The sequence below is a fragment of the Aristolochia californica genome, unplaced genomic scaffold, assembly GCF_029961685.1.
Source record: "Aristolochia californica isolate CCGP_79_NKW_82.1479 unplaced genomic scaffold, dmAriCali1.0.hap1 SCAF_3, whole genome shotgun sequence".
Taxonomy (NCBI): Eukaryota; Viridiplantae; Streptophyta; class Magnoliopsida; order Piperales; family Aristolochiaceae; genus Aristolochia; species Aristolochia californica.
Window position 1 is genome coordinate 3,554,076 of NW_027181992.1, and position 15,079 is coordinate 3,569,154.

The window sequence follows — 15,079 nt, forward strand, 5'->3', positions numbered from 1 at the left end:
AACGAGAGATGGAGGCTGTAGAGAGAGACCGGAGAGAGACGGTGGAAACGAGAGAGGGAGCAGAGAGCTCGGGGGCCGCAGGGAGACGAGAGAGGGGGAGAAAAAAAATGAAATGAGAAGAGAGCGAGAAAGGGGGTGCAGGAGAAAGAGGATAAAAATTTCGACGAGGGTTCGAACCCAGGCAATTGTTTCATGTGGATGAATGGCGCGAAAACCACATTCCATTGCTTACGACTTGGACATGATTTTCGAAGTCATATTAGTCATGTACATAACTTAAAGTCCCCTTATCCACTAATTTTCTCACATGAGATGAACTGAATAATACTATTGAAGTTCATTTACTGAGTCAAATTCATAATGGATGAGAACATTGTCGGGAGTGGATATAACAAAAAGAAGTTCGAAAAAAAAAACAAAAACGAAAACAATTTGATGAAACGACTTTACGCCTTCTCAACAGTTCTTAAAACTTTTGTGCTGTCATCTTGCCTTTTTGACTTGCTTTAACTCGAGTATCTTGAAGGAGGTTTCTTCTGTAAGAAGGAATTCGATTGCTCCTCTCCTACGTAACCTCGGATTTCTGCGTCTCTCTTCCGTGCCCAATATTCCTCCATTGTCCAATCCGGTACTTCTCTTTCTCAATCTCTGTTTCTCTATTTTCTCCATGGTTCAATTGTTAGAACATTAAGAAGCAGGGAAAAAACATAAAAGAATTCATTCTGCATGCTTTCATGTATCCCGTTAATTTTCTTCTTGGGTACTTCTGATTTTCCTGTATTCCTCTGAATGTCAGTTTCTTGATTTATGCTTTTAGCTTGATTCTGTCTAGCTCGTTTCCCTCGTACTAATTCGTCATTCTGTTTTGTTGATCCAGTTTGTGGTTCTCAGTTCTGGATTATTCAATTACTTGGACAAGCTAGCATCACTTCTGTAAGGATCAATTGAACACTTACCATGGAGAATTTGTATTATTGCATATAATAGAAAGTCAACATTGACTTGAATCGCTGGCTCAGGAGTAAATAGGTTTTGTTGACAGTTGTTGCATATATCGTTTTACGAATACTACTTTTAGGTGATCGATTTGGGATGTTTGATTTCCTGTGTAGGGTTCTTCTGTCCCCATGACAAATCTCTCTTTGGCGGAACAAGATGGAGGGCATTACGACGAAGACGCCTTCTTCGACAACGTGGAAGATTCAGGGGCCATTTTGGATTGGTGGGTGACTGCAGATGCTTGGCGCAGTCTTCTCACATGTCTCAGCTTTATCGACTTTGATTCCCAGCACGAAAGAGAAAAAGTATCAATTCTGTTCGAAATCGTCAAAGATATGGAAAAAGATTTGCCGGCGGATGTAAATGCACGTTTCCGCGACGGTTCTGGAGGGTTGAATTCCCGTTACAACAAGAGACGTACATTTTATAGGATTGGGGACAACGCGAAGCAGCATATTTACCATCTCCTATTGGCTGCTTCACTGAAATTTGGGGACGATGAGACTCGGAATGGAGCTCGTACCCAGACAGCTTCGGACAAGGATTTAGGGAGTTGTTGGAGTAGCTGCGCTGCAAGTTGCGTGAATCCTACGAGGTCTTTCCAGGAAGCCACAGCTTCTTACTTCATGCATTTGTCCTCGTTGGATTCTGAAAAACTACAGATTTACAACAGAAGGAAGTTCGAAGATGAGTTCAACCTCGTGTGGATGCCAGGTACAACTGAAACTGATGCCTCTGGTGGCGATTGAATCCCATGAAACGACTTCTTATATGAAGACGAGCTTCTAATAAAAGAGCTTCTTTTTTTTACATGAAAGCATTTGTATTTACAGAATTCCTACTTCTCTTTATCTTTCCTTCTGAGAGAAAATTCAACATGCTATGATGCCAAAGCCATCCAGTAATTTTCCACAGAGACTGGTTCGAGTGCCAATTGTACGTGACCGCACCCATTGCAGATCTTCTGTTCTTCGCAATTCAGCTAACTGTTATCAAGCAAAAGCATGTTTAAACTTAAAAGAGTTATTTCTGTATCAATAGTTGCATCTAATATATTATTGGTAACAGAAAAAAGAAGAGAAGAAAAGAGGAAATTTTAAGCTCTCATAAGTACGTTTAGTGATCGATTTGCAGGCCGCCAAATTATTTCTGATTGCAATGCCGTGCAGTTGAAATCTTTTACTAAGAAAAATTTGAAAATCCACCTCTTTTTTTCTGATCTTTACTGAAATATATTGCATTTCTTTTTACTTAGGAAGGTGTTGAACTCAGACAGGCTAATAACTAAGAACAAATTGCTTACTCTGCCATCTCTTAACTCGAAAATGACGGAGTCCTCAGAAAACGGAATTGCTCGGATTGGTGCCACCTGCATAAATATTCAAACATTCATTATTTCATATCAAGTTTTGCCATCTTTGCATATCATATATTTGTCTACTGACCTTTTCATCACAATTTCTCTTCAAATCTTTAGGACTTTGTCCATGCTTTTTGCCAGTTCGAAATAACATCATCAACTAGGCATTCCTGACTTAATCTGTCATTTCCTTCAAATTTGGCTCCAGCATTTGTCTGTTCACCGGAGGGAAAACCATAGCTTTTCCATTTCCACATCCTCTGTTCCCAATATCTTAGATACACATTTCCATCAGATCCGATTAAAAAAAGTTGATTGCCTTCAAAGCATGGACCAGGTGCACCAACTAGGGTCACATTTCGATTTGCTGTTCTATGTTCCACCCATTTCCATCCATCCAAAGCGTTCCAGCTATACTCAATCAAGCCGCCATTTTCCATGAACATAAAGAGAGACCCCATGAGAGAGAAAGAGGATGGTCTCATAGCTGTTCGAGGTAGTCTTGATATGACCAGATGAGGAAACAGTAAGTTCATGCCACAACTCAGTCAGTTTGTTGTACTGATACAGTCTTCCATTTCGTCCAATGACAAACACAATATTAGATCTGAATGTTTCTTGATCAACTATGGATGCAATTCTGATATTTGAGGGGTTCCGGCAATCTTTCCACTTGAATTTTCGCAAAGCAACCTACAAAAAATAGCAAATTATGAAACAAATCAAAGTGAATGGGAATGCTAGTGATCTCGGCTCATTTGTTCATATATGTATCTTCCATGCATGGGGAAAACGAATTCCTAACTTTTTCCATATCCTACTTAAATGGCAATCTCATATTTACTGTAAATTGAAGCAGTCTTCCACTCCTGGTAACAAAGAATAGAGCATCTTCAGTAGTGACTATTGGAGCCTTGACGGGTTTGCCATCCCATGGGGTTCCAGAAGCCACCAGCTTTCCCTTCCTTATTGCAGTGCAATTGATCCAAGATAGTTCACCATTATTCCTTTCTCTGATAAGTAGGTTGCCATCTTTGTCAACCAAAAATAAACTCCCATTATAACTTCCCAATAAACCCTTCATACTAGTTGAGTGGTCATGTCTCAACCATATCCAAACATTCTCGATATAAAGATATTCAAATGTTATTCCACTGTCAGTTATCAGAAAGAATGATCTCTTTGCCTCCATCTCTCTCAACCGGAAGTTAGTATTTATTTTGTGATATCATTGTCAGGTCATTTTCACGAATACTTGGAAAGAGGTAGTTGTTGAACATTGACCCCTTCCGTCTTCTCCGGGGAGTAGCCAAGCTCATCCCATTTTCTTCATCATCACCAAGTGGCCCTCTCATGCCCATGAAGCAGTTTGTTGGGCCTTGCTCGTTGGTGCAATACTCTGCATTCCACCCTTCTGTCTCAGGGGAATCTAAAATTGACCATTCATACTTCAACAATAATTTCCTTTTTGAGCTGATCTTAGGACTGGGGCCCAACCTGTCACCACCAAGGCCTGCAAAATGAAGCTCACCGATTCTACCATCATCTAATGGAAACACCATTCTTCCAGCATGAAGCTGCCCAAGAATTCCCCTTGCAACTTTTGCATGTGGAGGATGCATATGGTTCACCCATGTCTCTGGAATTTTGTTCAAGTTTGTAGAACCTATCGTTCCATAATTTTTAGTCACAATGGGTTTTGTTATACACATAAACGGCATTATCATATAAAATTGATGTTTTTGGTAGCTTACTTAGACTGTAAAACTATCAAAACTCAGAGGAGGTAGGACAAAAGCTCTGTATACATGTGTTCAGGGTCATATTAGGTGTGCAAAGCCAAGGGACAACTGGCAGTGAGGGAGCATACAATGTTGTAACAGTACTAGCAAAAGAATTAACAGATTTTATTTTGATGATACCTTTTAGGTTGTATCCAACAACACACCATAATAGAAATATTCAATTCTTGCATGCACATAAATATGTTTATGGAATCTCAAGTTATGCCTGAAGGTTAAGAAAGTTACCTATATCAAACTCTACTATAGTTAATCAAGCATGCACAAATCGTGATGGAAACCTTGTTTTTGCTACATCATTAACAACAACAATGAAAATGGACAAAAAGACATGAAGATGTTTCAGGCGGAGGTAACTCGGACACACTGACTATTCATTTGGGAGGAAACTGCCAGTCTTTTTATTCAAGCCACAAAAAATTTGGGGAGTTGGTACTCGAACACTGACCACTAGCTGTAGTAAAGAACAATGAAAAATCTTTCTCATCGAGATCACTCTGTGTTATAGCAGTCAAATTCTGACCCTTCAGAGCTTCATGAACTATCCATTTCCACTTCCTCTGATGAAGTCTTCTCTCCACCAAATAACCACCCTGAAAAGAACACTAAGCTTGATCATTTCATTTGTTACTAAATAGTTGACACTCTAATGATATTATGTACTATTCAGGTATCATTCGCAATTTTATATTGGCAAATTATAAGTGAAGGAGAGACTCTGTGAGGAATGTATATGTATCTATTCTGTTTGTAACGTCTGGTTGTTGCACTGGTCATTGTGTATCTCACAACATTATTCATATGCATATGGTTTTTTTTTTTTTTTGCTGAGTAGGCTGAAGCAAGTCAAAGTTACCTTTGTGAGAAGAAAAAGTGATAGTGAGTTGGACCCAAACAAGCCATGCAAAGCACAATCAGGAGAGGGTAACAAAGAAATTTCTTCTGTCAATGTTTCACTGCGGATATGTTTCTTCCATGATGGTTTTGAGCTTTTGTCAAATTCATAAAGATATCCGCTAGAACTGCACTATAACATTTTTCTTTAGCCCATGCTCGATCATTTGCATATTCACAGGTACAGATATCACAGTTTAAAAATGCACAAAATTTATAGTAATAACAGCAGGGAAAATAATCCATTTTTATCCTCAACTTCATCAGTAAGACAACTTTAAAGTTAGTAACTGCTTCAGAAAACTTTCCATATGTCAAAAGAATTGAATTGGCATAAGCATCTATTTCTCAAAATTTAACCTGCTTCCATGGAACAGTAGAAAGCTTACCTCACGGTAAACACAGCATCTTGTCTAAAATTGGCAGCATCTGCTATAGCTGCAACATCTCCACCTGGTGGTCGGCCATGTCTTGCCCACCTGTGCAAGATCAAGTTGAATGCAGACATTCTCCATGAACCAGAGCATAGAGTAGTATAAAAAAGAAGAAGATCTGCTTGAATTAGTAAAAGATTGGCTTACCTCGGACCCTGAGTTTGACATAGCTCTCACAATAGTCCATTTACTGTGGTGAAGTAGGCTTTCCTGATAGTAATAGCAAATACCAGAATTCCTATTAATGGATTCATTCCTGATCTCAAGTACAGAAATATCGCATGGGAAAAGTAAAAAGAGGCTAAAGTTCAAACTATGACTTCATTATGCATAGGTTTCCATTGAATTAGAAAACACCCACTTAGGGAGTGTAAGATATTGGATGGAAATCCCCCAGACTCTAAAATATAGGAAGTAATCATGAAGACTTAGAGTTGATAAAAGAAATGCTGTAAATATCATAACCTGCTCTAAGAGTACTCACTCCCCATCACGTGAAACAGAACCAGATTTAATTTGAACGGTGGAGTTCGAATCGGTATTAGCACCACGCATGCTAGATCCGAATATGGGCATAAAATCAGTCCAAACTGGCTGCGAATTCTCATCCAACTGAAGCTCAAGAAAAGAGGAAGAAAAGAATAAGCTGAGAGAGGTCCACGAGGTTAGTGATGCGGACAGCAGATTCTAAATTAACAGAATAACACGAGAATGATCTTTGGGCAAAAATTGGAAATTATCTTGTGGTGTCTAAGTCTATTACCTGGTTGAAAGTCCCAGCTTCTGACAGACTAAGGATTGTCTGGTTGATGATGAAAACAGATACTGCGAAGCCTGCTGAGACTGGTAGATCATGGGGTGCGATTACCCACTGAATTCCATTCCAGAATCTCTCATAAATCGACCCACTCTCCCCCGTGATCCAAACAGATCCTTCTGTCATCTTGGTTAACGAAATTCTTCGTCTTAAAGGCAGTATCAGAGTTATTCACTCGTGCTGTAGCTTCATCGTCCGATTTAGAATCGCTCTCAGCCAGTTTTTCTCTGTCCTCAATAGGTAAAGTTGAACCCACTATGGTACAGTTGTCATTGACGCAAGATTTCAACTTAAAAAGGCAATTTCAACTCCACCCAACTGTTTGATTTTTCATCAAACTCCCAAAACCGATCGGTTTTCTGCATGAATTTGGGCCGTTCCTCCATGTCTGGCTGGCACCATGCAAACCCAGAGATCGAACAAGACAGTAGCATCTGGGCGATCACCGGGAAAATATAGACTTAGTTACGTAAGAGTTTATTTTACACGTTGGATAGTGCCTATTTTTAGTGTTGCTTTTCAGTTGTATATTAGTATTTTTATAGTCTGTTTATTTATCAATATAAGATAGAAAATATGTCCTATGCTACGTCGTTGTATTTTGTTTTTATCAGTGGTACCAGACTTGGATTAGTGACTCCGGGAAGAAAATTTCATTCGGCAACCCATCGTCTTTCCTGCGCCACAATTGTAGAAGGAGAAAGGAGAAAGATCATCAAGAAAAAAAAATTTGTAGAGTGGGAGAGTGAGACCCCTCTAGACAATAAAATTCCGTTCATGAAGAAAATCCCGAAATCAGTCGTAAATCTCTGTTCGCGAAGAAAATCCCGAAATCTTGTAATCATCGTCGTCACCGTAGACCTTTCTCACCGTTGCCGTTGCCGTTGCCGTCGTCAATGTCTGGTATTTTAAGTGCTAACGCCTGCTTGCATATAGCCTGCTCTTCAATCCAAATCTTCGAGAGCAATGAAGAAGCTGAATCCTACAATTCCTTATCTAGATTGAGGATTCGAAGCGTCAGTTCGTGAATTGTCACCCGTCGAGTCACCCATCTCCGGTAGGATTCCGACTCACCAAGATTAGTGTAGCCGATCGAGATTCCCCAAAATTCCAACAGAAATCTAGTATTTTTTCTCTCCCTCCTCTCCGTCTCGTTTGATGAGCAGGGTATGGGTCGAATCGTCCGCACAATTTGAACCGAGTTGCCTGGAGGGCATAGTGCGAGGCTAGTTCATAGAACAACAATTACCTCACAGCAGTGGGTAGACAACAGAGTCGATTACGACTCGACTTGGGCCCAGATCCTTTTTTCCCCTTGTTATTTCACCAGAACCCCGAGAGCGACCTAAGTTCAGTGAAATTGATGGCTTCCGAAAGTTTTGTACAACCTGCCATTCCACGCTTTGATGGTCACTATGACCATTGGAGCATGCTCATAAAGAACTTCTTGAGGTCCAAATAATATTGGACGGTTGTTGTTTCTGGAGCGGCAGAACCAACAATAGCTGTTGTGCTGACAGATGCACAAAACACAGAGCTTGAAGGACTGAAGTTAAAGGATTATCTATTCCAAGCTATTGATCGCTTAATCTTGGAAACCATTCTTTGCAAAGACACAACCTAGCCTATTTGGGATTCCATGAAGAAGAAATACCAAGGTACAATAAGGGCTAAGAGGCAGCAGCTTCAAGTACTTCGTTCGGAGTTCGAAATACTTCGAATGAAGTCTAGAGAATCAGTTACAAACTATTTTTCAGTAACGATGGAAATCGTTAACAAGATGCGGATCCATGGCGACAAGACAGAGGATGTTCTCATTATTGAGAAGATTCTTCAATCCTTGACACCAAAATTAGTTTTGTTGTTTGTGCTATAAAAGAAACTAATGATGTTGATTTACTGTCAATTGATTAATTACAAAGTTCTTTGTTGGTTCATGAGCTAAAATTAACCAGCAGGACAAAGAAGAACTAGCACTGAAGGCCTTATTAGAAAATCACTCTACACCCAGTATAGCTGATAGAGGACGTGGAAGAGGCAGAGGAGACAAAAGCCACAATGATCGTGGGAATCAACAACAAAATCATCATCACCAAGAGAGTCAATTTCAAAGTAGAGGCAGAGGACGTGGAGGCCACCACTCAACAACTTATAGATCAAAGTCAGTAGACAAGTCCAATGTTGAATGTTTCAAATGTCATAGGTATGGCCATTATAAATCAAAATGTCAAATTGGTTTGAATAAACAAAGTGGAGATCAAACTAACTTCGTAGAAAAGGAAGAAGAGGTGTCTCTTTTGATGGTGTCACGTGAAGGAAAAAACTTAACAAAATATGTGGTATTTAGACACTAGCTGCAACGACCACAAGTGTGGAGAGAATGAGACATTTTCTGACTTGGATGAATCCTTTCGCAGCTCTGTTAAGTTTGGTAATAACTCCACAATTTCTGTTATAGGAAAATGAAAGGTAACAACTCAAACCAAAGGAATTCCACCCACACTATCGCTAATGTTCTTTTTGTACCAGATTTAAAAACCAACTTGCTTAGTGTGGGTCAGTTACAAAAAAAGGATACGAGATTTTTATCAAAGATGACGTATGTCAGATTCAAGATGCAAAGTTGGGCTTAATTGTTCAAGTTAACATGACGACGAATTATATGTTCCCACTTTATCTCCACAACACAACTCATTCGTGTTTCTTAGCAAAATTAAAATATGAGGCATGGCTATGGCACTTTCGCTATGGGCATCTGAATTTTGGCGGATTGAAACTCTACAACAAAAAAACATGGTGACAGGGCTTCCTCAAATTACAATTTCTTCTCAAGTTTGTGAAGAAAATGTTGTTAGCAAACAATACCGTAATTGATTCCCACAAGGAAAATCTTGGAGAGCGAAGAAAGCATTGGAGCTTGTTTATTCTGAAATTTGTGGGCTAATAACACCATATTATAATGGATGTAAAAGATATATAATCACCTTCATTTATAATTATAGTCGTAAGGTATGGGTTTATATTTTTGCAAAAAAAATCTAAAGCCTTTGTTGCTTTTAAAAGCTATAAAGCGCTTGTTGAGAAAGAAGTTGGCAACCCAATAAAAGTTCTTCGCACGGATCGCGGTGGAGAATATAACTCACATGAATTTGTAATTTTTTTGTGAAAACCATGGAATTAAGTGACAACTTACAATAACTTATACACCCTAATAGAATGGTGTATGCGAGAGGAAGAATCACTCTATTATGAATATGGTGCGAAACCTTTTGACTACAAGTGACATTTCAAAAAATTTCTGGCCTGAAGCAGTTAATTGGAGCATCCATATATTGAACAGAAGTCCCGCACTTGCTGTTCAAAATATGACACCAGAGGAAACATGGAGCGGAAGGAAACCTGATGTAAATCATTTTTCAGATTTTTGGGTGTATGGCCTATGCTCATATTTCATATGAGAAGACGAGGAAACTAGATAACAAGAGGAAAAATGTATTTTTCTTGGTGTTAGTGATAAGTCAAAAACCTATAAACTATACAATCCTAGCACCATGAAAATTGTCATCAGTCGTGATGTAGTATTTAATGAAAAAGACACCTGGTCATGGAATCAAAATGGTGTTAAAGAAAGTATTCCAGCAAATTTTGATGATGATGAGAAAGGGTAGCAACCTATGGAGAATGAGCAAGAAGACGAAGTCACTCAAAATGTTCCAACTGATCAAAGCCCACTTGCAGCTGAATCGCAAAGGCCTCAACGAGTTCGAAGAAGACCAACATGGATGAATGATTATGAAGTAACTGGAGTTGACCAAGGTGATGATCCACTTACACATTTTGCTCTGTTTTCAGATTGTGATCCTACTATTTTTGAAGTGGCTGTCAAATAACCAAAATGGAGAAATGATATGGATGTTGAAATTACAGCCATTGAAAAAAATGATATATGGGAACTATATGATATTCCAAAAGGGCAGAAGACAATTGGTGTAAAGTGGGTTTACAAGACAAAGCTGAAGGAGAATGGTGAGGTTGACAAGCACAAGACACGCTTGGTAGCTAAGGGCTACAAGCAGGAGTTTGGTGTTGATTATAAAGAAGTCTTTGCTCCAGTTGCAAGGCATGATACAATCAGATTGGTGATTGTTGTGGCAGCCAAAAATTCATGGCCTATCTTCCAGTTGGACGTGAAATCAGCATTCCTCCATGGAGATTTGAAAGAAGAGGTATTTATCAAACAACCTCCTAGTTATGTAAAATTTGGCAACGAGCATAAAGTGTTTAAGTTAAAGAAAACTCTATATGGATTAAAACAAGTTCCATGGGTTTGGTATAATCGTATAAAAACTTATTTTTTGAAGGAAAGATTTCAGAAATATCCTTATGAATATACACTTTTTATAAAAAATGAAGATGGTGGAAAGATGCTCATTGTTTGTTTATATGTAGATGATTTAACCTACACTGAAAATAATACAGCCATGTTTGGTAGTTTTAAGAAATCTATGATGGCTGAATTTGAGATGTCTGATCTTGGCTTGATGCATTAGTTTCTTGGCATAGAAGTGGTGCAGTCTTCTACTGGAATTTTTATTTCTCAAAAGAAGTATGTGCGAGAAATCTTGGACAGGTTTCAGATGAAGGATTGTAATCCTGTAAATACTCCATTTGAGTTTGGTATGAAGCTAAACAAAGATAATGGAGGAAAGAAGGTTGATGACACTATTTACAAACAAATAGTGGGGAGTTTAATGTATTTGACTACAACAAGACCTGATATAATGCATGATGTAAGTGTGATTAGCAAGTATATAAAATGTCCTACAGAGATTCATCTCTTGGCTGCAAAAAGAATTTTCCGTTACTTGCAAGGTACTAAGGAGTTTGGGTTGTTCTACAAGAATGGAGAAAAGTCAAATATTTTTGGCTTTACAGATAGTGATTATGCAGGAGATTCAAATGATCGAAAAAACACGTTTGGGTATGTTTTCATGATGGGGCCAAGAGTTGTTTCATAGTCATCAAAGAAGCAACCTATTGTCACATTATCATCCACTGAAGCTGAATTTGTTGCTGCAACAGCTTGTGCTTGTCAAGCTATTTGGCTAAAGAAAATCCTTAAAGAGCTGCATTTCAAGGAGGATGGACATCAGATTTATTGTGACAACAGTTTAGCAATAAAGCTTTCAAGAAATCCAATTTTACATGGTCGAAGTAAACATATAGATGTGAAGTATCATTTCTTGAGAGATCTCATAAATGATGGAGTCATTAATCTTATTTACCGCAGAAGTGAAGAACAGATTGCTGATATTCTAACCAAACCTCTCAAGTTTCATGCGTTTCAGAAGTCCAGGTAGCTACTTGGTGTTTGCATTTCAAATGATCTAATTTGAGGGATGGCGCTTCAAAGTTTGATTCTCATCAGTTTAAGGGAGGGATTATTGAGGAAATTAGTAATTTCTACATTTGAGTTGTCCTAGTCTTTAGGAGTGTCAGTAAGTTCAATTTACTTAGTTAAGTAGGAGTTTGTTATACACATTAGATAGTGCCTATTTTTAGCGTTGCTTTCAATTGTGTATTAGTCTATTTATATAGACTGTTTGTTTATCAATATAAGACAGAAAATATATCCTCTGCTACATTGTTTAGTATTTCGTATTTATCACGATGCAAATGGAGAAATTAAAATAGCATCAATCCATAAGCAGTTATTAGTTGTTCAAAATAACCCAGAAAACCACGACAACAAAAAACTGAAAAAGGAAAATCTCTCTGCAACTACTCCACAGAACTAGGAGCTCTCAGACAAGATTGCTCTACTCGAACCTTTTAGAGTGAACCCAAATGGGCCACAAAAAACAGGTCAGAAGGCTCTCCACCAACTGTTATGACCAAGGATGAGATTGGACCACTGGCGATACGAGCAGAGATGGAGTGCTGCTATTTATGGCTGATATATCTTGAAAAGAGTATTAGTTGCAGCTACTTGAATCAATCCTAAATTAATTTTTGCGTTTCTACTTCATATTTTAATTCTTCTTCCAAACTCTAATTAACATGACCAATCTCGGCCCTGCACACATTTTCTCTCCAACCTTAACCACCTTCCCATTAAGGACATTTTAGTTGTGAGATGTGATGTGTACTGATGAAATCCTAACACAGTATATATTCTAAAAAAAATTAGAAATCAGTTAAACCAATATAAAAAAGATTAAATAATTTTAAAAAATATTTAAGTAAGGCGTATGGGGTTTTCAACTGACGAAACAACGAGGGAGAAAGTTTTTTTTCTTTTTTTTCTTTTTTCAATCCAGTTCTGATGACATCCATTACTTAGAAAACGGCGTTTCCAGTTTCCACGTCGTAATGGAATCTGGGTCTTGTTCTCACTATTCATCTTACCTCCCAAAGCTAATATTCTTTGCCTTCTGCTGAAATAGTGACAGCGAATGATTCTTTACGCTTTCTCAACAGTTCTTCATACTTTTGTGCTGTCATATTACCTCTTTAACTCGAATATCTTTAAGAAGTTTTCTTCTGTAAGAAAGGAATTCGATTGCTCCTCTCCTACATAACCTCGTATTTCTGCGTCTCTCTTCCGTGCCCCATATTCCTCCATCGTCCAATCCGGTACTTCTCTTTCTCAATCTCTGTTTCTCTATTTTCTCCACGGTTCAATTGTTAGAACGTTCAGCAGCGGGGAAAAAAACATAAAAGAATTCATTCTGCATGCTTTCATGTATCCCGTTAATTCTCTTCTTGGGTACTTCTGATTTTCCTGCATTCCTCTCAATGTCAGTTTCTTGATTTATGCTTTTAGCTTGATTCTGCCTAGCTCGTTTCCCTCGTACTAATTCGTCATTCTGTTTTGCTGATCCAGTTTGTGGTTCACAGTTTTGGATTATTCAATTACTTGGACAAGCTAGCATCACTTCTGTAAGGATCAATTGAACACTTACCATGGAGAAATTGTATTATGGCATATCATAGAAAGTCAACATTGACTTGAATCGCTGGCTCAGGAGTAATTAGGTTTTGTTGACAGTTGTTGCATATATCGTTTTACGAATACTACTTTCAGGTGATCAGTTTTGGATGTTTGATTTCCTGTGTAGGGTTCTTCTGTCACCATGGCAAATCTCTCTTTGGCGGAACATGATGGAGGGCATTACGACGAAGACGCCTTCTTCGACAACGTGGAAGATTCAGGAGCCATTTTGGATTGGTGGGTAACTACAGATGCTTGGCGCAGTCTTCTCACAAAGCTCAGATCTATCGACTTTGATTCCCAGTACGAAAGAGAAGGTGTATTAACTCTGATGAAAAAGACGGAGAAAGATTTGCCGGCGGATGTAAATGCACGTTTCCCCGCCAATTTCCGTGACAAGAGACTTACATTTTATAGGCTTGGGGACAACGCGAAGCAGCATATTAACCATCTCCTATTGGCTGCTTCACGGAAATTTGGGAACGATGAGACTCGGAATCGAGCACGTAACCAGAAAGTGCCTTCGGAGGCTTCGGACAAGGATTTCGGGAGTTGTTCGAGTAGCTGCGCTGCAAGTTGGGTGAATCCTACGAGGTCTTTCCAGGAAGCCACAGCTTCTTACTTCATGCATTTGTCCTCGTTGGATTCCGAAAAACCACAGATTTACAATAGAAAGAAGTTCGAAGATGAGTTCAGCCTGGTATGGATGCCACGTACAACTGAAACTGCTATAGGGGTGGCATCCACACCAGCCCCCACGATCCAAGCCGATCCCGAACCTGCCTATGTTCGATCCCGAAATTGCCTATGTTCAGGTTTTAGAGTTTGATTTAAATATTTCGAACTTGAGCTCGAGCCGAGCTCAGGCTCGAGCCTAAAATTGTTATCGAGCTCTAACCCAATAATTTTAACCGAATTCGAGCCAAACTCGAGCTGAGCTCGAACTTCAACATTTATTTAAAACTTTTCAAAAAGTACATGTCTCGAGTTTTAACTCCAACATACATTTAAAACTTTTCAAAAAATACATGTCAAAATAAATTGTATATAAAATTATGCATACATTTTACTTAAAATTAGACATGACTTCTACTTAAAATTGGACATAAGGGTGGCATCGAATCTAGTTGAGTCCGAACCTTGTTCGAGCCGAGTTTGATTTAAATATTTTGAACTCGAGCTCGAGCCGACCCTAGCCTCGAACCTAAAATTGTAATCGAGCTTAAAATTGTAATCAAGCTCGAGCTCTAACCGAGTTTGAACTTAACCTACATTTAATACTCTACATAAAATATATGTTAAATAAATTATATATAAAATTATGCATATATTTACAAAAAAATGATAGGGGAGGTTCGGGATTGAATCTCAATAATGGATTATAACGCATCAATATTAATCTTTTTTATCCCAAATGTTGTCTAGATTATTTTATAATTTTTTAATCTGGCCATAAATTTACTATGGCCTCCTTAGTGCCCTTGGTTGAAAATTTATATTATAGGAAAAACTAGAAATGTTTTTCCTATAATACATATTTCCAAAAAAACCTTTCAATAAAATCCTATTACTATTAGTGACTTACTAGAAAATTACAAGAAATATTTGAAAATTTTCTTAGAAAAATTAAATGGACCTCTTATTGACTCTTCTAGGGAAATAAATAAAAAATAATAATCAATTTAATATATTACTATACTTATCGATAAATTTTTAATCAAATAAAATATCAACACAAAAATTGCAAGGTATCTCTGGTTTTCACCGAGACGACACGAA

At 38.2% G+C, this 15,079-nt stretch overlaps 3 protein-coding genes across 3 annotated transcripts; 2 read left to right on the forward strand and 1 right to left on the reverse strand.

Annotated features, from left to right (window-relative positions):
* The first annotated feature begins 592 nt into the window (after positions 1-592).
* LOC137960544 (uncharacterized) lies at positions 593-2,067 on the forward strand. Its single transcript, XM_068808195.1, has 3 exons — positions 593-628; positions 878-933; positions 1,113-2,067. The coding sequence occupies exon 3, from the start codon at positions 1,128-1,130 to the stop codon at positions 1,746-1,748; it is 621 nt and encodes a 206-aa protein (XP_068664296.1). The 5' UTR covers positions 593-628; positions 878-933; positions 1,113-1,127; the 3' UTR covers positions 1,749-2,067.
* Positions 2,068-3,113: 1,046 nt separating this feature from the next.
* On the reverse strand, positions 3,114-6,432 carry LOC137958613 (uncharacterized). Its single transcript, XM_068805686.1, has 6 exons — positions 6,253-6,432; positions 5,974-6,101; positions 5,445-5,534; positions 5,018-5,183; positions 4,610-4,754; positions 3,114-4,025 (listed from the first exon to the last, which is right to left on the reverse strand). The coding sequence occupies exons 1-6, from the start codon at positions 6,430-6,432 to the stop codon at positions 3,568-3,570; spliced, it is 1,167 nt and encodes a 388-aa protein (XP_068661787.1). The 3' UTR covers positions 3,114-3,567.
* Positions 6,433-12,924: 6,492 nt separating this feature from the next.
* Positions 12,925-14,243, forward strand: LOC137960621 (uncharacterized). The gene is made up of 3 exons (XM_068808286.1): positions 12,925-12,942; positions 13,193-13,248; positions 13,428-14,243. The coding sequence occupies exon 3, from the start codon at positions 13,443-13,445 to the stop codon at positions 14,127-14,129; it is 687 nt and encodes a 228-aa protein (XP_068664387.1). The 5' UTR covers positions 12,925-12,942; positions 13,193-13,248; positions 13,428-13,442; the 3' UTR covers positions 14,130-14,243.
* Positions 14,244-15,079: the final 836 nt, after the last annotated feature.

Coding starts and splice junctions, on each gene's coding strand:
- LOC137960544 (XM_068808195.1), top strand. CDS start 1,128: ATGACAAATCTCTCTTTGGCGGAACAAGATGGAGGGCATTACGACGAA.
- LOC137958613 (XM_068805686.1), bottom strand. CDS start 6,432: ATGACAGAAGGATCTGTTTGGATCACGGGGGAGAGTGGGTCGATTTAT. Junction 6,102..6,252: donor AAGCTGGGACTTTCAACCAG/GTAATAGACTTA, acceptor CTTGAGCTTCAG/TTGGATGAGAATTCGCAGCC. Junction 5,535..5,973: donor TCTGTTTCACGTGATGGGGA/GTGAGTACTCTT, acceptor GATCTTGCACAG/GTGGGCAAGACATGGCCGAC.
- LOC137960621 (XM_068808286.1), top strand. CDS start 13,443: ATGGCAAATCTCTCTTTGGCGGAACATGATGGAGGGCATTACGACGAA.